At 49.6% G+C, this 25,705-nt stretch overlaps 2 protein-coding genes and 1 long non-coding RNA gene across 3 annotated transcripts in view; 1 reads left to right on the top strand and 2 right to left on the bottom strand.

Moving 5' to 3' along the window:
• Positions 1–9,209: 9,209 nt before the first annotated feature.
• Positions 9,210–10,036, bottom strand: LOC131517904 (proline-rich proteoglycan 2-like). Its single transcript, XM_058740550.1, has 2 exons — positions 9,887–10,036; positions 9,210–9,845 (listed from the first exon to the last, which is right to left on the bottom strand). Exons 1-2 carry the CDS (start codon positions 10,034–10,036, stop codon positions 9,210–9,212), a joined length of 786 nt encoding a protein of 261 aa, XP_058596533.1.
• Positions 9,320–25,705, top strand: part of THSD4 (thrombospondin type 1 domain containing 4) — a 573,132-nt gene continuing 556,746 nt past the window's right edge. The window contains exon 1 of the mRNA XM_058737196.1: positions 9,320–9,575. The gene's annotated coding sequence lies outside the window, so the exon portion shown is untranslated. The remainder of the gene's footprint in view (positions 9,576–25,705) is intronic.
• LOC131516316 (uncharacterized) lies at positions 12,199–14,682 on the bottom strand. The gene is made up of 3 exons (XR_009263982.1): positions 14,548–14,682; positions 14,103–14,141; positions 12,199–13,244 (listed from the first exon to the last, which is right to left on the bottom strand). It is a non-coding gene; the product is annotated as an uncharacterized LOC131516316 (long non-coding RNA).

Below are 25,705 nucleotides of genomic sequence, written 5' to 3'. Positions count from 1 at the left end.
CAAGAATCACTCCCCAAGAAGTTATCACGGAAGATGCGAGGAAGAAAATGATGATGGGAGGGGAGACGATGCAGCGTGGCAAGAGAGGAGAGGCAGGGGCCGTGTACAGAGATGTGCTTAAGGCTCCCACGGCCCAGGACTTGCCCCCATGGTGCTGGCCTCATTTCTGTATCGCTGCCCTGCAAAGCTCTCCCACCGCTGTGCCTTCCTACCCTTCCTGGGTTTCACTCCACCCCCCAGATCCTGGCGAATTCCCCCTCAGCGTCCCCCCTTTCAGGGCATAGACTGGCCCTCTTTCTGGAGCTTATTCAAAGGCAGAGGTGGTATTTTGGTCACCATGGCAGATCCACTGAGGGAGATTTTCAGGATCTCCCTGATTCTGGCTGCTAGTGGAGACAGTCTGGGGTGAACTTGCACCTTTCTGTGGCTTGCCTGACCCATACAAGAATTTCCCTGGGCCTCCTAATCGGCACAATTCCCTCTGCATGGTGAAGTAACAAGACTTTTCAAACACTTTAGCCTTGCCAAATTGTGTTTGGACACACTGCCATATTTTATTGGAACAACCACTGTATGAATCCCAGTATGCCAGGTTTTGCCACAGTAATAAACCCAAATCTCAGTGGCTTAACACACCAAAAGATGCTACACGTGCTTACACAACAAGGGGTGGTGGGTGCTGTGCTCTTCAGAGACCTCTGAGACCCAGGCTAACCAAGGCCACATCTTCGCCATTGTTTTCACAGTCACAGCGCCAGTGGGAAGGGGACATGATTTGTACACTGAGACTTAGAGCATCTGCTAGCTTTTCTCTTCTCTTTTCTTTTCTTTCTCTTCTCTTTCCTCTTCTCTTTTCTCTTCTCTTCTCTCTTCTTCTCTTTTCTTTCCTCTTCTCTTTCTTCTCTCTCTCCCTTCCTCCCTCCCGTCCTCTTTCTTTCTTTCTTTCTTTCTTTCTTTCTTTCTTTCTTTCTTTCTCTTTCTTTCTTTTCTTAGAGAAGTCACATTCCATTGGCCACAGCAAGCCACATGGCCACATTTAACTTAAGGACAAGGAGACAGGGAAGTTAAATCCTCTCTTGCCCCTAAGGGCGAAATGGAGAATCTCGGTAATGACTACCCAAACCATACCCTCAAGAGTTGTTATCTCGACTTACAAATTGAAAAACTCAGACTCCATTAAGTCACCTTTCCAAAGTCACACAGGTAATAAGTCAGCAGAGCAAGGATCCAGGTGCATACTTGTTTAACTGTAAAACCCACGCACCTTCCACAAGTCAGATGTCTCCTCTTCAGGAAACGATTACACAGAAGATGGTTCTTATTAGCTTCAAGGGAATTTCAGATGCTGACAAGTAAAAAGTTTGACCCCTGATTAAAGTTAATCTTGTGAAAATGTGTTTCTTTTCTCTCTCTTCTTCAAACAACCTGTTTTTAAAAAAAAAAAAGGAAAAAGAAAAAGGAAGAAGGGGGAAAAAAGAAGAAAAGAAAAAATAGGGGCGCCTGGGTGGCGCAGTCGGTTAAGTGTCCGACTTCGGCTCAGGTCACGATCTCGCGGTCCGTGAGTTCGAGCCCCGCGTCGGGCTCTGGGCTGATGGCTCAGAGCCTGGAGCCTGCTTCCGATTCTGTGTCTCCCTCTCTCTCTGCCCCTCCCCCGTTCATGCTCTGTCTCTCTCTGTCTCAAAAATAAATAAACGTTAAAAAAAAAATTAAAAAAAAAGAAAAGAAAAAATAAAGACAAAAGAGGAATAAAAAAAAAAAAAAATGAGCCCTTTGGGTGGACCTCTGACCCGTACCACAAAACCTAATTGCATGTCAGGGCGATTTGTTTTTTTTCTCACTGTGTGGTATTTTCCACTCACAGAACTGGGTCAGAAGAAGTCTGTATCTTAATCTACACACTGGTTCTTGCTTCTGTTTGTTCTCTGCTTGATCCTGTCCCCTTCACTCCTCCTGTGGAATGTTCCCATGACAATGGAAGAATGGCCATACAGCTAGCCAGACAGAAGGGACAGACCAAGCACTCAGCCCAACTTCTCTCAGACTTACAATTCTAAGTGGGAAGGTACAGGGCATGAGAGTACTCGCAACCCATTTGCCCACTTGGGAGAAGTCAGCAGTGAGTGCGTAGTCCCACTCTGCAGATGAGGAAACTGAGGCGCAGAGAGGTTAAGTGATTAAACCAGATTAAAGCGACAAGCTGTGATTCTTTTTTTCTGAATCGTAGCTTAATTTCCTGTCCACTCCACACTGCAGCCTTGTATTTGCCCTTCAACTCCTGGGAAACGTGCCGTTAAGTATACCAGCTGACTAGGGGGAGCTCTGCCTTGTCTAAAGACTTCTGCCTTCACATGACTTGCTCTCTGGTGGTTATGAGAATAGGTGTGGCCCTTCGCCAGAGACATAAGAGGTGAGGCAGTGACCCCACTGCTCAGGCAGCTGGGCCCTGGAGGTAGGAGGTCCCCCAGTGCTTTAGAAGAAATGCTTCTCAGGCCTCAGAACACTTCCTGAACAAACCCGGCATCTACACAAGAGTTCTAGGAAGAGGCATAGGTAGTCGTAGAAACTTGGGCCTGTTCTGCTGGGCTGAGCCTCTGCACCAGCCCATCAAGGACACTTAGCCGTGTTCTTGTTTTAACTCCAAAGAAGGAAAAAAACACTACTTGATTCAACGTGCTTTGAGTAGGGCCTGAAATCCTCAGCCTCGGTGTGTATGAGATTTGGAACTCAAGATGATGTTCGTGGTTTTGATGGCTGTTTCGGAAAGCACGAGACCCCCCAGTGTCCTCCATCCATGGACTTATGAGGGGTGGAAATGAAAGAAACCATTTCAAATGCAGCTTGAAATTTAAAAAAAAAAAAAGTCACATACTTTTCTGTGTATGTCATCTTTTCCCAGATGGATCCGAAATGAGCCACATCATTTCCCTGGTGCAGAGTTTCTGAGAGAATCAGAGATCTGAGAGCTGGGAGGGGCTTCAAGTCTCGGGGTGAGTCAGTTAGTCTCCTTTTCTTCCAACAGGTATAAATATGTTCTTCCCATTTTATAGACGAGGCCACTGCCATTCTGAGATTGGTGATTCCTATCATGACATGGCCAGTGGGTGATGCTGGTGTAGAGGTTGGGGGTTTGGCTGATTGCTTTTACTGCATGGAACTGCTCCTTGTAGGCAGAAGATTCCTTTATCACACAGACAGCAGTGAGACAGGAAACGTTAAAGGGAAAAAAAAAAGGAAAAAAGAACGTAGGAGCCACGAACATCTTGGCAGCAAAGTCTGGCAAGATGTCACAACTGGCACCTAGCTGGGTCTCTGTATACTGAAGAGAGGCAAGATGAAAATAGGCAAGGTAAAGCAATGAACTTGGAGGCTGACCTTGTGGCCCGTGGTGCCCTGGGTTTATATACAAACCGTATCTGGCCAGCGTTCAGTGGCTATGCAGTATCTCCGAGACGTTATAAAAATGAATTAATTCAACAAGAAAGCCAGTTTGCTAAAGAGGGAAAACTGCCAGTGAGGTCAAGGTGATGGCAATTTCAGGCACCGTGTGAGGTGATTAGCCTCAAACAGAGAAGCCGTGTCCTACACTGAGACCCCTAACCCCCAGGCCATCTTGGAGGCCTGCAGCACCTGGTCACAAGGTCAGCATGGGCAATGGGCAAAGGACAAGACCGTATTAGGAGAGTCTCCCAGGAACAGGGGAAGGGAAACACAGGGCATTCCTTTAGAATGATGGATTTGTTTTATTTTGCATTTATTTTTTCATTACAAAAGAATTGTGGAATGATGTTTTTGCATTACCTTTTTTTTTTTAATAACAAAGGGGATTTTTTTTTTCCCTCTCTCTTTGGATAAACACAGATCTGATGGCGTCAGCCGCTGCTTAAACCCCCTCAGAGGCTCATTTGAAAATAAGCCAACTTACAAAAATGGTCATAAGCATCACCGACCTTTAACAGATTTGGACAGGACAGCTCTCCCAATCATTTACAAAATGATTTACTTCTATATTGGTATAGAAGTCACCTCCCTTCTTCTGATCTGGAATCCCTAGACCCTCCAATCCAGTATCTAGGACAGGAGGGGGCTCCAGGACCCCACTCCTTGTATGTGCTCTGATGGGACACCCCTGTTTTTGTGGTTGTCAAAGGATTGTTAACTATGCCTGCAGGGCTCGGCGCAGTCAGACCTCAGCCCATCCCCTCCACCTCCCTCTCTCTGTCTTAGGTTCCGAGTCCTGGCCACATCCCCCTTCCTTCTGCTCCATGTGTGTGTGTCGCTTCTCTCGGGGGCTTTGCAAAGTGTGTTTCCTTCTGTCTAGAACAGCCTCTCCCACCCTGTCCTCTTTTTACTCTGGCTAACTTTTCTCATCCTCCCTGTAATCCTTCACTGTGAGCTTCAATCAATATAGGTTGGCTGGATGAAGAAGATGATCAACCAATCGTGTTTGAGAGGAAGCACTTGCAAGTGGACTTTTCCCACAGATGACGATTGTCTTCATCTAGGTAATCGGTGCCGGAAGGAGAAAGGGGTGTGAACCTGGAGGTCAAGATGCCCACTTTTCTTCTTGCTCGGCATTGCCACTCCCGGAGAGACGCGGCTTCGATCTGGGTGATGCCTTTGAACTGTGAGTATTATCACTTGCAAAGAGGGAAAAGAGAAATAATCTGAATATTTGGGATTCCAAAAGTTGTCTTGTACCAGGTAACACGAAGTTTCCTATCTCCTCTGACCAGACGTAGGATAAGAAGAAGAAAGAGCGAAGGGAGAGAGGGAACAAGAATTGGGCACTCTGAAACGGAGCCGGTCACCTCTGATGTTTGATAGGAGACCTTGATATGCCATTAGAAGCCATTTTGCCTCTGTCCTCCAAGCTTGTGGCCTCAGCCCTTCTCTTGAATAATTATAGATTATACATAGGTCAAGTAGGAGACCAGCCCCAGGCGGGGGCATGGGAACTTGGGACTCAGTTTTCAGGCTGACATCCCAGATCCCCTGGAGGAGGAAGAGAATGAAGTGAGTTAATGAGGCAAGCAGGGGAGGAAAGGCTCCTTAACACTCACCCAAAGCACTCAGAAACAGCTTAAAACGTCGGACAAAGTTTCCAGCTCGCAACAGGTTGTGTTGTGTTGTGTTGTGTTTTCATTTTATTGTGCTTCCCTTACTTATTATTCGTTGGGCACAAGCTTGCCTTGACTTTACAGTCTACAAAGGTTTACAACCAAGAAAATAAAAGGAACGATTTTATAAGCATTGTAATGGATCCTGGTACCTCGCTGGAGCCTGAAATTAGGGGTTTGAAAATGTGTCTGTTTCCCTTCACCTCCAAACGTTAACAAAGTAGGGATAATACAGGGGTTTCCTTCCCTGCTGGGACACAACCCCCTGAAATGCCATTAGGGTGAAAACGCTAGTGTTTGTCAAGAGCGTAAAGCAGTATTTTTTCAAAGCATAATTTTTGGAATTGTAGCCCCAAGAAATGTTCTGCTGGTAAAAGGATTCGTGGTCGGTGCTTATTAGCGAAGTACGGAAGCCGTGTTACTCATAAGTCTCCCCGACAAAGGTCTGGTTGTCCTGAGTTGCCTTCCTGCAGTCTGTTCACACTCTGCTCTTACTCAAGTTCCATATGCTTTGGAATCCCAGGACGTTGCTCTCAGCAATTTGCCATTCTTCCTCAAGCATTTGGGGGTCTTTACCGTGGATCAGGCTCCAGCCTGGGGCCCCTTGGGAGGAATGGCCCATGCGAGATGTGGTTCTAGCAGGGGACAGATTTAGTGAGGTGGGGCAGCGGCGGTCTTCCGTAGGGTGGCCGGATCATTTACCATCACAACCGGGACTCACAGAGTGAAAGGGCACTGTTAATTGATAATTATGCCAGGATAACAGGTATAAATGAGGACTGTCCTACAATAGGATGTATGGGGAGTAGTTACAGGGGAAAGGTTTCAGCTCAGAATGAAAAGGGCCTTCCAACAGGGAGCCTCCACTAACAGTCTGAGCTATTTTATGAAGTAGTAAGCACTTTGTCACTGAAGATACGCAAGAGCGTAACTAACAACTCAGGCTCCAAGATGTTGTACATGGGAGACACTGACGCACCAGGAAGACACTCCGGATAGGATGACCCCAGCTAATCTGGGGCCCCTACTCTCCTTTGCCTTCTTTATTGGTGAGATTCAGTAGCTTATCTCATACACGAGGACCGAATCCTGCCAATCCGATTTACACATACATCCACACTTGGATAAAAGTGAAATTACAGCAGGACTGAAAGCTGAAAAACTTGCTGTTTTAATGTAATTAATATTCGCTGGTGCCTATGCATAATGTAAATACCTTTTTGTTTAAAATAAGATTGGAGGGGCGCCTGGGTGGCTCCGTCCGTTGAGTGTCCGACTTCGGCTCAGGTCATGATCTCACCGTTCGTGGGTTTAAGCCCCAAGTTGGGCTCTGTGCTGACAGCTCAGAGCCTGGAGCCTGTTTCAGATTCTGTGTCTCCCTTTCTGTCTCTTCCCCTCCCCTGCTCGTGTTCTGTCTCTGTTTCTCTCTCAAAAATAAATAAACATTAAAATAAAATGAAATAAAATGAAATGAAATGAAATAAAATGAAATGAAATGAAATGAAATGAAATGAAATGAAATAAAATAAAATAAAATAAAATAAAATAAAATAAAATAAAACGAGACTGGATTTCACACAGTATGGCGTTGACATTCTTTCTTTCTTTCTTTTTTTAAGTTTATTTATTTATTTTGAGAGAGCACAAACGGGGGAGGAACAGAGAGAGATGGGGAGAGAGAGGATCCCAAGCAGGCTCTGACCTGAGCCAAAATCAAGAGTGGGACGCTTAACTGACTGAACCACCCTGGCCTTGACTTTAAATAATGAGAACATTCTGTGACAGGCCAGCAAAACACAGCCACCACGATTTGACCAAGTGTGAAGGGGATCGGAATCAGTTCTGAAGAACCAGCCTAGGTCAGCTGGGTCAAGCCTTCAGGCCTGTTCATACCTGCCTGAGAAACTCCCCTCAGCCTTGAAGACTCAGCTCAGGCAGAACGGACTACACTTGTGCTCCCCTCCCAGGAGTCTTTAGCTACTTCTGCATATCCCCCAGGTACACCACCTACTAGAATAATTTCCCAGCTGTGTGATGCCTCTCTCACCTCACTCTGAGCTTCTTTGGGACTGGAACTTTCTTCATTTCACTTCCTGCAGTCCGTACATGTCTTTTAAATGGATCCACCCAATGTGAACAACTTTTATTCGTTTTGCTTTCTTTTCAAAAGTTGTGGCATTGGGGCGCCTGGGTGGCGCAGTCGGTTAAGCGTCCGACTTCAGCCAGGTCACGATCTCGCGGTCCGTGAGTTCGAGCCCCGCGTCGGGCTCTGGGCCGATGGCTCGGAGCCTGGAGCCTGTTTCCGATTCTGTGTCTCCCTCTCTCTCTGCCCCTCCCCCGTTCATGCTCTGTCTCTCTCTGTCCCAAAAATAAATAAAAAACGTTGAAAAAAAATTAAAAAAAAAAAAAAAAAAAGTTGTGGCAAAGGGGCTCTTGGGTGGCTCAGTCGGTTAAGCGTCTGACTCTTGGTTTCGGCTCAGGTCATGATCTCTTGGCTTCGTGGGTTTGAGCCCCACAATGGGCTCTGTGCTGGCAGCTCAGAGCCTGCTTAGGATTCTCTCTCTCTCTTTCTCTCTCTCTTTCTCTCTCTGTCTCCCCTCTGCCCCTCCCCAACTTATACTGTCTCTCTCAAAATAAATAAATAAACTTTAAAAAATGTGGCAAAATATGCATTACATAAAAATAACCATTCTAACCATTTTTAGGCATACAATTCAATGGCATTAAGTACATTTCAACATGGTCTAACTTTTCTATCATTTTCAATGCTTTAAACTGGTCAGAATTTACTAGAGCTGTTAGAGCTGCTTACCCCGGACCCATGGGACCTGTGACACCCAGAACTAATTTAATCCCACTCCCACCAGGTGCCTCCCATCAAAATCTGCATGATCAAGTGTGGAACTGTTTCCTCCCAATTGAACCCCTGCGTTCAATCAGTCAGGACTGGCTCTGCCCAGGCTCCTGGCACTCAAGAGTTGGTTTCCTTTCTTTGGCCTGATCTCTTGGGTTGCCACTTTCTTTTGGTGATTTTTTTTCCCCTGGGGCTCCCTGCCCTGTTGCTCTCCTTTCTCCTCCCACACACCGCACCCATCCCAGGGTGCTTGGGGCAGGGAGCTCGCTTCTGCCGTCACCGTCACTGTCCCACTGTGCACCTGCACTTTCAAAACAGCTCTTGCAAACAGGCTTTGGAGGCGGGATAAACAGGCCGACTGGTATTGAGGAAGACTACCTATAGCTGGGCAGCCTCTTCAGATGTTTGAGGTCATCCCACCCCCACCGGGGAAGCGGGGAGGAGGTGACATTTTCTCAGTCGCTACCTCATTAGCCATAAACATCTCAGTTTGATGTAAAGAATGTCGCACGGCATTAGGAACCAAGAAACCGGGCTCTGGTACTTTTCCTGCCGTTCAGTAGCTGTCCTCAGGCCCTTCTTGGGACAATATTGCCCAATTACTAAAAAGAAGGGCTTGGATACACAGACCAAAGCTTGATGACGATGACGATGATGATGGTTTTGCCGCCAGCTTTTTCCTTCCCACACTAGTACCTTGAATGAGACAAGTAACAAGGCTGAATCACCCTGGCTGTCCGGACTGTGTTTCATCTCTCCCCTCAATGAGCACTGGAACTTTGGTTAGAGCCTGAAGGCTCTTGTCCTGTTCCTTTGCCTTCAGGAGCCCAGCGAGTCTTACCTGGCGAGTGAACAGTGAGTTTGTGTGACTGTGTGCCCTTCGGAGGAGGGCTCCTCCTTCCCTATCCTTAGAGTCATGTCTTCTGCTCTGGTTTACAGAGAAATTTTCCGTGCTGGCTCCCTGCTCCAGCCTCAGCCCCCGGGGCTGCTGCGGCTGGAATGGTTGTTCCAAACACAAGGATGCCCCGTTCCTCCTGAACCCAAGTCCTTCAATGGTCCCACAAACCCCAGGAGAAGATGAAAGAGGGATTCCACCATTTGGCCCTGCTTTACCTCCTGGTTTCAGCCCTTTTCCTCTCCCTCAGCGGGTCCTGGCCTCACGGGACGACGTCTGTTCTCCCTGTGCCCAGGGACCCAGGGCTCAGTCCCGCTCCTGTTTGTAAGGGCCCCCTCCGGGGTCACGGCGGGAGGTTGGGGGGGGGGGGGGGAGGGCGTTCCTTCCCGAGGCGGCCGCCAGGGGGCGGCAGGAGCGGCTCCAGATGACAGCGGGAGGCCGCCGGTGGGGGAGGGAGGAGGGACCGAGGGAGCGCGGATCCCGGTTCTCCCGGTCGCAAACTTCGAGCCACAGCTTTCCGCGCGCGCCCGAGCCTCTGGCCGCCCGCGCAGCCCGACGCCGAACCGGGGCGCAGCGGGAGCCCGTGCAGGGCGGGCGCGGGGCGGAGGCGGCGGCCGTCCATGCGGCGGGCTCGGGGCTGCCCGGCGCCGGGAAGCACGCGGGGGCGAGGCGAGGCGGCCGCCGGCCGCTCCGGGACGCGGACCGCCAGGTGAGCAGAGCCGCCCGCGCCCCCTGCGCCCCGCCCGCGCGGCCCCGACCCGGCCCGGCCGCTGTCCTCCTCCCGGGCCCGCTCTGGACCTCGGGGCGACGGCGCGGGCGGCGGGCGCAGTGGGTGTGTCCGGGGAGCGGGGGGCTGCGCCCGCACCGAGCTTGGGGAGCCAGCGCGCGCTTGGTCCCAGCCGACGGCTGCGCCGCCTCTCCGTCCCTTCCCTTCTCTTCCCTTCCCGGGGGATCTGCTGTGTCCCGGCGCCAGCACGCACTCCTCCACTCTCCAACTCTGAAACTCTAGAGACAGCCAACCTGGGCCGTCCTGTAGTCGGGGCCCCGCGCTCCCCGGGTCGGGGCGGAGGGGGGCCGGCGAGTGCACACCCAGCCCGTGCGCCCCGACCCCTGCCTCGCCTTCCTTCTGCCCCGGGCCGGAGAGCTGATCCGGTCTCGGTCGGCGCGCATCGAGCCCCAGCCCGGGGCCTCGGCCACGCCGTTTTCTAGAAAGCCTCAAATCCTGGTGTGTGTCTGAGCTAAGCCGCTGCAGCCCCGCGCCAGCGAGAGCCGGAGTGGATGGGTTGTTTCCGCCAACTCCGGACACTTCCTCAAATGCAGCCCAAGTACCTGCAGCCCCTTGGCGCGTTTATAGGATTGGCTTTTGCAGAAGTAGCTCGTGGAGCTTTAGAGATCTGGAAGTTAGTATTTTTTTTTTTTTCTTTCTTCTAAATAACATCAGCCCTAACTTGGGAAGGGGATTTCAGGGCGTTCTCAGGCCCACTTAGCATCTGGAAATTGCGGGTCTGGTGTTTGCTAAGCAGCCCACACCCAGCCCCCCCCCCCCGCCCCCTCCCACCGGCCTTCCCTACTGCCTGTTAAATGTGCATGCTTGTGTCTCTTCTGCCTCCTTTGTGATCGACCCCCACCCCATTCCGCTCAGTAAGTGAATCTGAAGCCTCGGACCTGGGTAGCTGAAGCGATTGTGGGATGCCTGTTGGAATTTGGAATAAGAGACATGCAAGTCTAAGGAATCATCTTGTCCAACTGTCCTGCACAGCTGAAGGCACCCAGGCACAGAATTATAATGTAACGATTTTTCAAAGATCACACAGCTCTTAAAACCTGTATAACCTGCATATGTCTTTACTTCATTGATAAAGGGGTGATGAAGGGCTTTATGGGATCTTACTGGGTTTCGACATACAAAGATGCAAACATTTTCAGAACGTGATTGAAATACAGTACTACTCAATTCCTATAGATTTTTGTTGGCACCATAGTTGAATTCCTTTAGAAAACAAAATCCTAGCCCTGGAATTAATTCGAGGAAGCAGATGGGAGTCCTGGGACTTTCCTATAAAGCTCTGCAGGGTTGGAGCAGGGATTTCCCAGAGGTCCCGGCCTGGGAAATGAGTTTGGGTGATCAGAATACTGGAGCCTCTACTGAGGCTGGCCTGGCTGCCTCTTGTGGTGCCTCAAGGTGCCTCAAGGTGCCTCAAGCCACCTGGCTGGCCGTCTTGTGAAGAGGGCTGGTCAGATGAGCTCCCGTGATCACCTCCACGCCCAGACCGGAGCAGGCAGCAGGTCTTTCTTTCAGTAAGAAATCTAACTGGCTGCTAGGAAAAAATGAATAAAATAACATACAGTCCAGGGTTTGTGAGTAAGATCAGGGTTGGATATTTTGGCTTGGAGGCTTTTTGGGGTTTTTGTTTGTTTGTTTTGTTGTGTTGCCTGGAAATCTGATTGTGATTGCATCCAATTATCCTAAAGAGTGGCTGGGCACTGCCCCATCCTTCTCGGTCCCCCACATTTCCCTCCATGGCACCACTTCCTCCCAGTTGGCAGGCAGCCTCAGGGTTTGAGAGCCCCATCCTGTCCCCCACGTTTAGAGCACATTCATTACCAAGTTCTGTCCACATTCTTTTGTGATATCACAGGGGTTCATTTTCCTGTCTCCGTTCCCTCTGCCCCCTCCATAAACCCTGTCCACATTACAGTAATCATCTCGCCTCTTGACTCCCAGCCACGAGTTACTTTTTTCATTTTAATCCATCTCCTTTCATGCTGACAGATTAATATTCCTAAAATTCTGATTTCGCCACATCATTCCTCTCAAGAAATCACAACGCGCACCCGCCCCCCCCCCCCCCCCCCCCCCGCCGCCTTCCCTGCATTCACTTCTGTTTAATTCTTCTCCAGCTGATGTTTTTGGGCATCTGCTGTGTTCGAGGGACTATTACTATGTGCTGAGACTTAAACCGAGCACAGGACAATATCCTTGCCCTGGATTTGTTGACAGGCTAACAGATGATACGTGGCCACCCGGGGAGACAAAAAGATGTTTAAAAAAAAAAAAAAGTCACCGCGAAACTAATGCAAAACGTTGGTGATGTGCAACATATCAAGGAGACACAGATGAGGAAGAAGTTTTTTTCTGCATGCGAGGAGCTATGAAAATTACAGCTGGGCTTTGAAGCCTGAGGAGGAGTTCAAGGAGATGGGAAAGCCGGGAGGAGAGGGGGCATGCCAGGCAGAGGGAAGAGCTCCAGCAGAGACCTAGCGATGTGAATGTGCTGGAATGGACGTGATAGGCCAGGACAAGGCCAGGTTTCGTCTCGACAGTTAGGATTTGTCTTAATTCAAGTCCGATGATCCAAGAGCAGCGCACCTCCTACCTGCCTGATGTACCCAGTGTCTTCATGGTGGTCTTGTATGCTCTCTAACTGCCGCTCAGAAATTCATACCTCCCGTCTGCTCCTCTAAATTCTGTTGGGTAAGTGTGCCTCAGCCCCTCCTGCACACACCCGTCTCTCTCCTCCCTGAACCCATCTGAAGTGCTCCCCTGCCTCCTTTTTTTTTTTTTTTTTTTTAATATTTATTTATTTTTGGGAGAGTGCAAGCCGGGGAAGGGGCGGAGAGAGGGGGGCAGAGGATCCGAAGCAGGCTCTGTGCTGCCAGGCTGACAGCAGCTAGCCGGATACGGGGCTTGAACTCAGGAGCCGAAGTTGGATGCTCAACCGGCTGAGCCACCCAGGTGCCCCGCTCCCCCGCCGCCTTTGCACAGACCGTGTGTTCAGCCTGGACACGATCTAGCGGGCCAGCCGCCTGTCCCAGGCACCCTGAGGCTTCTCTTCCCTCCACCTTTCCGGGCTGCGTAGCACAGTGCCAGCCGGCGACCAGCACCGGGTGACTTGGAAATGCAACTGGGTTGGACCTTCCAGTCCCACTTTGCCTTCTTTGTCCTCTTGTCTCTACTTCTCCCACCTTTTATCTTTTTCTGTGTGTGCAGAACTGTGGTATTTATGTACGTAGGTGTGGATGCAAAGGTTTCTCGCGTCCGTATAGACTCTTGTCTGTGAAAATAACGGATTGGCAGCGTTAGGCCAGGGGCTACTGCCTACCACAGGCTGGCACTGGGGAGGCGGAACGTCAGTGGGAAGCTCTGGGCAGCCTCTTGCCCTCTTTCGGTACCCCTCTCCCCTCCTCCTGCAGGACCCGTGGACTGACGCTGGGGGCGTCATTTCTGGGCCTCTTTGCCCTCTCTTCTCTCTCCGGGGCCCTTCAGAACTGACTTCTCCGGTTTCCGGAGCCTCGCTGGCCCGATGCTGTCATGCTGAGGTCGCGGTTCGTGAGCACTGGGGTGTGCTACGCCTGGTGCCTTAATCCTCCCACCAACCTGCGAGGGAGAGAGCATAATCCACATTTTACAAGGTAGAAAACTCCAGCTTACCTGCCTTAGGTCAACAACTCGGGTTTTGAACCTAAACCTTAGAACCCAGCACTCTAAGCCAGGTGCTCTTCCCACTATATCCCTGTTTCCTGAAAGGGCTGTGCTTGGAACATCTGAATCAGGATTAGGATCTGCTGGGAGGACGCTCAGATTCCAGAGTGGAGGCAGGGCGTGGAAGTTGGCATTTGTCAGACTGCCTCAGTGATTGTTCTACAGACTGGCTTTGAGGACCCCTGCCCTCGGCTGCCTTAACAATGAGGATCCAGGGACAGGTGGTGAGTTAATAATATTAGCCGCTTTATCCCAGGTCGCATGGTCCTTTTTAACAGGAGCTCTGACCTTGACTCTAAGGAGGGAGTGCTGGTTTGTCATGGCCCAGGCCAGGCAGAGAGCCCTCTTTTGGCCAAAGGGGTCTTGAGTTCACTCCTGGAAGCGTGCTCCCCCCCTCTCCCCGCAAAGGTGTGCAAGCCCAGCCCCCATGAGGCTCACTGTGAATTTATTTCTGGGCCTGAGCCAGTGTTGAGGGAGAAGGGTCAGGTGGGTTGGTTCCAGAGCCCCAAGTTTCCTAGGGTAGGAAGTGGGTTGGGACTCCTCGGATAGGGCTGACCGTGTCGTGCCAGCCACTCTCTCCCTCTCTTGAGTGGGGTCTGCTCACCGACAGATCCCTTTTCTTCTACAAGCCCTTATTTTGCACCCTTCTTCGGTCTCTGCCACGTGTGACAAAGGGATGGCCAAAGCCTGGGGGGGCTGGTGGGGGGACCGGCGCTGGGTGCTCAGTGCCAGGCCACATCCTATTTGTCTTACCTTCTCTGTACCCGGTCAGGGCTTGGCAGGCACTGTGTGCTAGAAAAAAAAATGTATATAAATAATATATATTATTTTATAATATATATAAATTATATATATATTCTATATACATATATATAAATATACACGTAGTATATATGTGTATATATAAAACTTCAGGCCACCTCAAGTCCAGGGGTTTGTGTCTGAAGGGCCAAATATTGCAACCTTTTATTCCAATCCAGCGAATGAACCCCTTCTGCTGTGCAGTAATAATAATAATAATAATAATTATAATAATAATAGTGAGTTATCTACTCAACATCCTCTCCCCTCTCCGCTCCCTCCTCGGGTTCCTGTTAGAATCCTCAAGGAAGAACCTAAGATCCAGACAGGGAGCAAGTGTCCTCCTCGTGGTTAGTTGTCCCGGCAGAGCGGCCTCTGCCTGCTCAACTCTTTTCACCTCATCTTTCCACGGAACGTGCCGCGCACGTCCCTCCAACGAACCTGGCAGAAGCCGCTCACTCAAGCGGTGCCCCACAGTGCTCTCTCTGGGCCCCTCTCCTCCTGGGCGCGGTCCCGAGGACAGAGAGCCGGGCTGACGCTGTGGTGTCTTGTCTAGTGACACCGGGCAGCCTGCGACCTGGGCTGGGCAGCAGGCGGGCCCGCCCCACCCGCCCAGCCAGCTGGCTGGCTGCCTGAGGGCTGGCCAGCAGTGAGGACCCAAGTAATGAGTGATTAATGGGCGCCCCATCTAATCTCCTGCCAGGGGAAATGAAGGGCCAGCCGTGGGCTGGGGCTCGTCGTGACCTGCTCCAGGTGGGCTTGGAATGCACCCAGCTCAGGATGGGGATTAAGGCTTGAAAGACAGAGGAAATGAGATGTTAACCCTTTAGGCCATGGCCCTCTGAGCCCCAGCAGGGAAATCGCTAGGGAATTATCTGCAGGCACCTGATGAAAGGGGAGCACGGCCTTTGATTTATGGCGGGGATGCAGCCACAAGACACCCAGGGGGGTGGGGGGCGGGGTGACAAGCCACGCCTTTGACTTAACCATTTTTCTTGGAGGCTCAGTCAAGAGAGATTAATTTCTTGCGAACATGGATACGTGGACAGCTGGGAGGCCGCTCTACCCGATTCCTTCTTGGAAACCTTCCGATTGTATCAGTGAGTTACAAATTGGTAGTTGCCAGACAGACCTTTCTTCCTGAAACGCAGTGCCTCGGGTCACATGTCATTTCAGGGCAGAGAGGAGTGGGTGTGGCCCCGGCTGGCCCACAGCTCTGGTGGTAGGATCCACCTTTTCCTGGGTCGGGCAGGAGCACAGTGGTGCTGAGGGTGGGCGCCCCCTGGAGCCGGCTCCCTGGGTTCAGGCCTTGGCCCCACTAAGCTGTGGGTTCCTGGACAGCTTCCTTTTGTGCTGTGGTTCTCCCGTCTGCGAAATGAGGGTGAGAATAATACAGACCCTGGGTGAGAGTCACGAGAGTGTGAAGTGCTTACAGCAGCCTTAGACCTGTAGAAGTGCCATCGTTTTTTTCTCGCTTCTCTGGCTAAACCCTGGAGACCAGACCTTCTCCGGGAAGGGCACAAGCAGCTACTCTGCAGGGTCTCTGAGAATGGGTGAATTGCTTTGGCTGAATTGATGACGTACCCTCTGATTGATCTCGCTTGTTTGACCCTTGACCCTCACATGCTTTGAATTCTGATCCTCCTTTCCCCTCCCTTTGCTGTTGGCCCTCTGGCCTCCAGCTGCCCTTTGGATTACACTGCCCTGCCCCTTGCCCCCTGCCTCCATGCTCGGTGGCCGGATGTGGTGCATCAGGGCAGTGACGCCTGCCTGGTCCGGTCATGGCACGGCCACTTCTGCACCAGTTCTGCCCACGGCCAGCCTTGCCGTGACCTGACGGCTGAGGACGAAGAGGGCAGCTGCCTTGCGAGCAAAATTAGGAACAGCAGAGACAATCTGATCTGGATGCCAGTCACAGCGCTGTCCCCTTTTCTGGTTGCTCTCAGCTCCCATTGCCTCATCCTTGATTGAGGCTAATAATAGTAACACTTATCTAATGGTTGAGAGAAGGTCAAACCCGACCATGGACATGAGGCCTTTGGACTGTGATGGGGAGTTTACTGCTGGTTACAAGGCAGGCCTTAAGCCTGATAACGGGGTGTGCCCTGACATCTAGCCCCTCGAGCCCGTTTGTATCTTTGTGAGAACAGACAAGTGCCCAGGGCCTGCTTGACTTTACTGACGTTTTAGCGAAGGCCCAGGTTTCATACTGCTTGAAGTTCCAGGAATCTTCCGGCCAGCTAAAGAGAAGGAGCTGCCATTTACAGAGCTCTGTATCAGGTCCTGGGATTTGCCTGCGTTGATTTATTTCAGTCTCTCGACGATTTGTGTGAACTAGACATCATTATTCCTATTCTACAGCCTGGAAAACCAAGGCACAGAGAGGTTAAGGAATTTGCATCTGCTCGCACAGCAAGTAGGTGTCAGAGTGATGTTTGAATTTCCAGTCATCTGACTCCAACGCGTCATGGGAACTCATGGGCTGGTTAGTGCCTCAGTCTAATCGTAACCCACTGGAAAGTCTGATGGTAACCACTTAAAAGTCTAACTGTAACCCACTTAAAACCTTTTAAAAATTGAGATGTCATTCACATACCATAAAATTCACCATTTTAAAGTATACAATTCAGTGGTTTTAGTGTATTCACGGAGTTGTGCAATCATCACCCATTATATAATTCCAGAATATTTTCATCACCTGCAAAAACTCCATATCCTTTCGAAGTCACTCCCCGTCCTTTCTCCCCAGCAACCCCTGGAAACCTCTCATCTACTTTCTGTCTCCATGGATCCTGGACATTTCAGATAAATGGAATCCTGCAACATGTGGTCTCCCGTGATTCGCTTCTTTCACTAAGATTAATGTTTTCATCCGTCTTGAAGCACAGATCGGTGCTTCGTTCCTTTTTATCACCACGTAACCCACTTTGAAAATAAAATAGAAGGCTCTTCTGCTTAGAAAAGGGGGGGAGCTGCCGTCCCAAAACAGATGCAGCGCAAAGAAAGGGACCCTCAGTCTTTACTGTGGGCAGACGTGAGAGGATTCTAAAAGTAGGGGCAGGGGGAGCGAGCGCTCCTGCTGGGCGTGGAGGTGGAGGCAGAAGCAGGTGCGGGCCTGGCTGGGTTCCTGCGTCCAGGAGTAGCAGGGGTGCCCAGCTGCGCTCCTCCAGACACCTTGGTGTTCGTGCCTGCGGCGAGGGCTGTCGGGATCCGTCCTGCAGAGGTGGTGTGGGTGCAGTGGGCCGACCCCCCGAGAGACGGGCAGGGGGGTTTGGGAGCGCTCTTTGCCATAGTCTGTCCAGTGTGGGTGCCGCATGGATATTTTAGTGGCTGCACAGTCTGCTGCGTCCCTTCTAACTTCAGGGGGACTGTGGTGGCAGGTGCATGCTGGTGACAGCACCGCGGATTTGCTTGTTTCTGGATAAAAGGCTTTTTTTTTTTTTTTTTTTTGATTACAAAGGGAAGATACGTTTATTGTAGAAAAGTTAGGAAATGTGGAAAAACACAGAAAAAAATAAAAATTATCCATAATTCCCCAGCCAGTGATGACCATTATTTTTAATGTGTGTCTTTGTAGTCTCTCTTTCTGCACACACACACACACACACACACACAGTTTTATAGAATTGGTATCTTGCTGAACATCTTGTTTTGTTCGAGACTTTTTTCACTTAACAATAAACCATAAACATTTCCCCTAGGTACTGAATATTCAATATTCTTCCAAAACATGGTTATCTTAATGGTGGCAGAATATTTTTAAAAACATTAATGTTTGGGGGCGCTTGGGTGGTTCAGCTGGTTAAAGCGTCTGACTCTTGATTTCGGCTCGGGTCATGATTTCAAGGTTTGTGAGATCGAGCCCCGTGTCGCGCTCCGGGCTAACAGCAAGGAGCCTGCTTGGGGTTCTCTCTCTCCCTCTCTCTCTCTCTGCCTCTTTCCCCGACATGTACACTCATGCTGTCTCTTTTTCTCAAAATAAGTAAATAAATATTAAAAAATAATAGAAAAAATCCTTATTAAAAAACATTAATGTTTGCTTATTTGGGGACATGTTGGTTTCAATTTTTCAATATTATTTATAAATAAAACTGCTCTTGTGCATTTTTTTTTGTACTTTTGTTAATGCATAGTGTTGTTTTGGGGACAAAAGATATAAATACTCCAGAGGTATTTGATACATACGGTCTGATTGGCCTCCCAGAAAGACCATATAATTTATAATTCCACAAATGTGTTATCTTTTAACTTGACTTTTACTGTACATGTAACTTTACCAAAACATCCCTTCCCCCCTCCCCTTCCTCCCTCTCCTCTTCCCCTCCCCACCTCACATCTGCATAGGATACTAACTGTTTACAGCATTCTTTTTTCTGCTTGATATTTGCACATCTGTCTTTTTAACAGAGTATGATTTTGTGTAAACATTCCTCTTGACCTTGTCAGGCTTCCCATTTTTAGGCATAAATGACAGTTTCCATCATTTTAGTTAATGGTCTGGGTTTGTTCCTTGTTTTTCCCTAATCAAAAAATTAGGAGCGCCTGGGTGGCTCAGTCGGATTAAGCAGCAGAGTTTTGATTTTGGCTCAGGTCATGATCTCACAGTCCTGAGATCTAGCCCCATGTCGGGGCCCCATGGAGCCTGCTTGGGATTCTCTCTGTCCCTCTGCCCCTCTACCCTACTCACATTCTCTCTCTCTCTCTCTCTCTCTCTCTCAAAACAAACATTTAAAAAAGATCTAGTACTACCAACATCAATCACTGTTCAGTTTGCTGTTATTTCTGCCCCCGCCCCCCCCCCCCCACCTCGCTTGTGAAATGGACCAGGAATCACTGTAGATGCCACCGGAGTCAGGGGAGATGGTGTTTGTTCAACCCTACAATGAAAGAAGGGCCTCCCACGTGCCTTACTGAGTGCAGGAACATCTGTCCATCTTAAAGAAGATGGTGTTCCTGCCTTGGGGGTTACTTACAGCCTGGGGAGAGGGGTCGGGTAGAGAGAATGATGGGTGTGATAAGCATTGTGCAGTAGGAAGGCTGGGGGCCCGGCCGAGGGGCATCAGACTCCGATTGGTGGGAATTCAGAGACTTGACGGTGCTCACACCTCAACGGGGAAACCGTGTAGACGGAAGGGAAGGAAATAGGAGGCTGTTGGGTTTAATGGCAGGGCTGCATTGTTGAAGACCTCACAGGATTCCCATCTCTCATAACGGACCATCTTTGCTCCCACAGAACAGAAGGTAAAGAGAGTGCCGGTGTGCTTGAGAAATTCTCAGAAAGTGTAGTTTTGCTTTAACGTCGCTTTTCGCGTGGTGGGTCGCGGTTATCTCTAACGTCGTGCTCAGTGGGTTTGCTCGTAAATTGCTCATTGAGTATCTCATGACGGTTTTTTGGCTCCCTCCATAGCCTTGCTGGTGGTGGTGGTGGTTAATCATCATCATCCTCGTGTGTTTTTAATCTGGCACCAACATTTGACACAGTGCCTAGATCAGGGGTCGGCAAACTCTTTTCCCTAAAGGGCCAGAGAGTTCATATTTCAGCCTTGCAGGCTAGATGGTGATTTGTCGCCGCAAATCACCTCTGCCTTTCGAGCCTGAGGGCTGCAACAGACAATATATAAACAAGCGGGCAAGTCTGTGTTCTAGGAAAACCTTTTTTATGGACACTGCAGTTTGAATTTCATATCATTTTTATGTCATAAAATAGAATCCTGCTAACTTTTTTCTTTTTTTCCTTTTTTTAAACGTTTTATTTATTTTTGAGACAGGGAGAGACAGAGCATGAACAGGGGAGGGGCAGAGAGAGAGGGAGACACAGAATCGGAAACAGGCTCCAGGCTCTGAGCCGTCAGCACAGAGCCCGACGCGGGGCTCGAACTCACGGACCGCGAGACCATGACCTGAGCCGAAGTCGGACACTAAACTGACGGAGCCACCCAGGCGCCCCTAATTTTTTTCTTTTTTAAAAATTTATTTAAAAATATGACAAAGCAGGCAGTGAGCAGGTTTGGCCTACTGGTCAGTTTGTTGACCCCTGGCCTAGGTGACTATAGTATTTGAAAATTGTTTTAAATTATAAAAAGTGAATGTTAAAATATCCCAATAGTTAACAAAATCACTCCTAGGAGTTTGAGTGTTCATAAGAGTGTAGAGCTTAATTCACAAATTCTATCAAAAGACTGTGGGTGTTTACCATCTAGGGTGATACCAACGTAGCAATTACTTCAACACAATTTGTAATTCTTTTTTTTTTTTTTCTAATTTTTTAATGTTTATTTATTTTCGAGAGAGAGACAGAACGCGAGCAGGGGAGGAGCAGAGAAAGGGAGACACAGAATCCAAAGCAGCCTCCAGGCGCTGAGCTGTCAGCACAGAGCCCCATGTGGGGCTCGAACTCATGGACTAAGAGATCATGACCCGAGCCAAAGTCAGATGATTAACTGACTGAGCCACCCAGGTGCCCCTATAATTCTTGAAGTAGTTATTCTGAATTAAAAAATTTTAATCATACTCTTTCAAAATTTAGGCATCAAATGACTTTATTAATATTGTTATATCATTCTGTTTTATGATTCCAGTTGTGGACCATGAAATTATTTATTATTGTATGGTGTTGTGGAGTCTAGCAATTTTGCCTGACTCTCAACAGCCTGATGACCTATGGTAGGGGCTTTGGAACTTGATTTTGGCTGCAATTTTTACTGTAGAAGCCAGGGGAAGGCATGGAAGGAGCACCAAGGCGTATGTCTGGCACATGGTGAATGTGGAATAAACTTTTGTTCCCTCGCTTCCTTTTCTTTTCCTCCCCACCCAAACTTTCTGTGTGTTTGGTCAGCTCCAAAACATGCTGAGCCTCTTTGAAATTGTTACTTTGGTTCTTTCCACATGCAGTAAAGTCACTAACTTTTTTCAATGGAAACAAAAACAAAGGCTGTTAGAAAGCAGTTTCCCCTCCCGGGTCACCGGCTTTCCCTTGCAGAAGAATAAGCAGTGCTCTGCTGAGATCCCCGGCCGGGGCCAGACCAGAGGCCCCAGGTCCAAGGAAGGTGCCTCCAGCTGGGTGCAGACCCAGCTCTCCAGCCAGGAGGGGGGGCGCCTGGCCTGCTGGCTGCTCCGAGCCGTGCAGCTCCTGGGTGTATCTTGCTTTCAAGGATTCCAACGGTAGGAAAGCCAGGGTCCTCTCCAGATGGAAGACCACCAGCCCCGAAGGTGACCGTGATGCTGTAGCTCTTGGCTCGCGAGTGTGCTCTTGCTGTGTGTGTTGGACGGAAGGCCTGTCTTGAGTAGACGTGTGTTTGTGTTGTTTAGAGGATAATGGCGCATAACCACGTGTGCTTTCTGGCCTGGGGTCTGGCAGGATGTAAGAGGAGGCAGCCGCTATCCCTTGGCCAGGAAGACTTTTCATTATTACATTGGCTGGGGGCTGGTGTTCCTCCTGTGCTTTAGGAGCTCTTTGGTTTATGCACAAGTGATCTTGGAGCCAAGGGCACGGGTGTTGAGTCCTGACTTTGCATGAACTTGCCATAGAACCTCCAGCAACACATTCTCCCACACTCTCTGGGGTTATGAATTCTTCATTCCTAAGTGAATGGTGACAACCTAGACCATTTCTGGGGGCTCTTTTCTCAGTTGAGATATGTGGGGAGCCTGGACTTTCACTCCCACCCAGCATCAATAAGGCATCCTTCCCCCTCCCCACTGGGGTGGTCAGAGGAGGCCTAGTGGAGAGTCCAGACTCTTACCACCGCCTGGCAGTAATGAGGCCATTCATCCCCTTTCCCTTCCTGCCAGTGGTGCAAATGGAGGCCAGATGAGGCACGGTAGTGAGGCATCCCTAACCTCCCCAGCCAGAGAAGTATCTATGGGACCTGCTGGAGAGCTCAGCAGTTATGATGCTCCCCCTTCCCTTCCAAAGTCAGTGGAGGCCAAGTGGCAAATTTGGGTTTCCCTCTCACCCCTGGCCATCATGAGGTGGGGTCCTCCTTCCCTTGCTGAAGCCATATCAAAGGCAGCCAGCAAAAATGGAAGGTTTAAGTAAGATCCAGAGCCTCATAACACGATGCCTAAAATATCCAGGATGTGATTGGACATTACTCATTGTATCAAGAACCAGGAAGACCTCCAGCTGAATGAAAAAAGACAGCTGATGCCAACACCGAGATGACGGAGATGTGAGATTTATCTGACAAAGCTTTTAAAACAGCCATCATAAAATGCTTCAGCGAGCAGTGCTGAACGTGCTTGAGACAAATGAGAAGAAAAGAGAAAGTTTCAGAGAAGAAATAGAAGACCTAAAGAAGAACCAAGTGAAAGTTTTCTTAAAAAAAAAAAAAGTTTGTTTATTGAGAAGGGGGAAGGGGGCAGAGAGAAGGAGAGAGAGAATCTCAAGCAGGCTCCACACTGTCAGCGCAGAGCCTGACGTGGGGCTCGAACTCACACACCATGAGATCATGACCTGAGCCCAAACCAAGAGTTGGATGCTTAACTGACGGAGCCATCTGGGCTCCTCCAAATGAAAAGTCTTCAAATTTAAAAATATAACAATTGAAATAAAATCTCACGAGGATGGGCTGAACCACAGAACAGAGATGACAGAGGACAGAATCCGTGAACTTGAAGATGTAGCAATAAAAACTACCTGATCTGAACAACAGAGAGAAAACAGACTGGGGGAGGGAAAAAAACAAGGTGAGATCATCAGGGATCTATAGGACTATAATAATGTCTTTGAAATCTTAAGACGGAAGAAAGAAGGTAGGACTGAAAAATGCTCAAGGAACCAGAACTTCCTGAGGTTAGGCTAAGGTACGAACCCACAGAATCAGGAAGCACTAGTGAATTTCCAACAGGATAAACCCAAAGAAGTCTGTACCACGGTACGTCATAGTCAAACCTCCGAAAATAATCGGCGAAAAGGAAAAATGAAGTAGGAGGAATTGGTCTGCCGGGTTTCGAGACCTCTATAGCTGTAGGAATCCAGTCCGTGTAGCGGGATAGGCACACAGGTCAGTGGCCCAGAATAGAGAACCCAAAAACACGCCCATCCGATTTTTGACAAAGGTACACAGGGACATGGCAGAAACGCCAACTGGAATGATTTCATTGATGAGCGAGGGGAGGCTGGTAGACGATGGAATGGAAAGGAAGTTTATCTGAGGGATAATACGAACGAAAATTTGAAGGTTGGCACGAGGCCAGGCCTAGGCCACGCGGGAGGGGAAGTCACGGAAGCCCAGGTAAGCTTTGAGCTTTTATTCATGGGAAGGATGGTGGTATCACCACCCAAGTATGGGAAGGCTCGGTGGGAGGGGGACCTGGTGTGGAGCTGGCGGCTGGCTCCTTTTGTTATTCATCTTGGGTGGGTCATCGGCAGGCAGAAACTGGAAATAGTCTGAATGAGAGGGGTAGGCCTTGAGATGTGGAGCCTTGGAGACCCGAGCATGAGATAATAATGAGAGAGGTCAGAGGGTAAGAGTCCTTACCCTGCGTACGCAGCTCATTAGTGGGGCCTGGGTTACTGGTGATATTTTTCTAGTCCTGGTTTGGGTCACAGGGAGTGTCGACAAGGCGGACAGAAGTGACAGGGAGAGAACAGATTTGCCTGGCCATTGACGCTAGAGAAAAAGGGTATGGTTAACAGTTTTATTCTGCTAAACCCAACTGCCTTGGTTGCCCCCTTGACCTCTGGGTGACCTTTGACTCCAACGACTTCTCTTGGTTGCCTTGAATACATTTCCTAGTTCATGAGATGGCTGTCTGTTTCACATTATCATAATCTTTCAATCACAGCACCTGATTTCAGCTTTACCTAATACCGGCCCATCACAGAATTGTGTAAAGGAAGTCAGGCTAATTGCTAGGCTTCTACCGCTTTCTGTAAGGATATATGGAGCCTTTTGGCACACGCTGCCCGGCAGCGATTGCTACAGATCATTGACTAGATTTCTATCACGTAAAAAAATAATGACATAGTTCAAATGTCAATGCAGAAGCCGTAAGAGCCAAGCAAAAAAGAGGCAAATCCTTTCCCCTGGTGTTCAGAAGCACCGAGGGCAGAGCGTGTGGCTGGCTGATTTATGGTGACCGAGGCATGCTGGGCCGGGACGTGTTCTGGACAGGCAAACGCATGCGGGGACTGAGGAAATAACCTGGACTCAAGGCCAAAGCCGCCGTGGAGTGAACGGGCGGAGCACAACCTCACGCACAGCAGCTTCCCCGGCTGGGGCCCATGCCGCAGCCCGCATGGTGTGCACCAGGTAAATGTGACTGCGAGCCTCTCTCCTGGAAATGTGTGTTTGAGGTAGCGTGCCGGGGGACCTGAGAGATGGTTCGACGTAGTGCAAAGGCAAGCCATGACTCCAGTGGTCAAGTGGCTCGGGTTCAGATCATGCTGCTTACCTACTAGCTCTGGGACTGCAGACATATTGTTTCAGTGCTTACAGCCTCAGTTTCCTTTTCTGTAAAATGGGGATATCGGGGCGCCTGGGTGGCTCCATCGGTTAAGCGTCCGACTTCGGCTCAGGTCATGATCTCGCGGTCCGTGAGTTCAAGCCCCGCGTCGGGCTCTGGGCTGAATGCTCAGAGCCTGGAGCCTGTTTCAGATTCTGTGTCTCCCTCTCTCTCTGACCCTCCCCCGTTCATGCTCTGTCTCTCTCTGTCTCAAAAATAAATAACGTTAAAAAAAAATTTTTTTTAAATGGGGATATCAATAACACCTACCTCCTAGGATTGTCTTAAGAACATATATAAACATGTATAATTTTTTTCTTAATTTGAGAGAGAGAGAGAGAGAGAGAGAAAGAGAGGGAGGGAGGAGGGGTGCAAGCTGGGGACAGGGCAGGGGGAGGCAGAGAATCCCAAGCAGGCTCCGTGCTCAGTGCGGAGTCTGATGCGGAGCTTGATCCCACGACCCTGAGGTCATGACCTGAGCCGAAATCAAGAGTTGTACCCTTAACCAATTGAGCCACCCAGGCGCCCCACGTGTCTAATTTTATAGATAACTTTTTTCCTGAAAGAACACCACATTAGCTGTGTTCTTCCCAGTCCTGAAGTCTTACCTAGACCCATTTTGATTTTTTTTTTTCAACGTTTTTAATTTATTTTTGGGACAGAGAGAGACAGAGCATGAACGGGGGAGGGGCAGAGAGAGAGGGAGACACAGAATCGGAAGCAGGCTCCAGGCTCCGAGCCATCAGCCCAGAGCCCGACGCGGGGCTCGAACTCACGGACCGCGAGATTGTGACCTGGCTGAAGTCGGACGCTTAACCGACTGCGCCACCCAGGCGCCCCTTACCTAGACCCATTTTGTAGATGAATGTGGTACTTGCCCTCTGTGGATCTGTTCCTTTAGTGTTAGTGCATCTGGGACACTCTCCTTTGCCGATACACGTGTGTGTATGTGTGTGTGTGTGCATGTGTGCACACAGATGTACGCAGGTGCTTGCTGGAGTGGCAAAAGGCCATCCGCAGGTGGCAGGACCTGAGTTTGTATCAGAAGGAAAGGAGGTGGACCAGGAGGTTGGCTCAGCCTGAGCCAAAGCTGCCATTAGTCCCAG

This window comes from Neofelis nebulosa, chromosome 7, assembly GCF_028018385.1.
Source record: "Neofelis nebulosa isolate mNeoNeb1 chromosome 7, mNeoNeb1.pri, whole genome shotgun sequence".
In the NCBI taxonomy this organism is placed as follows: Eukaryota; Metazoa; Chordata; class Mammalia; order Carnivora; family Felidae; genus Neofelis; species Neofelis nebulosa.
Note: the sequence above shows the minus strand (reverse complement) of the source record. Positions and strands in the feature narration are given on the sequence as shown.

What these genes read in the sequence shown, in the direction of transcription:
- LOC131517904 (XM_058740550.1), bottom strand. Translation starts at nt 10,036, where the DNA reads ATGCGCGCCGACCGAGACCGGATCAGCTCTCCGGCCCGGGGCAGAAGG. An exon ending in CCGACTACAGGACGGCCCAG is followed by an intron (nt 9,846 to 9,886) that starts GTTGGCTGTCTC and finishes AGAGTGGAGGAG; the next exon opens with TGCGTGCTGGCGCCGGGACA.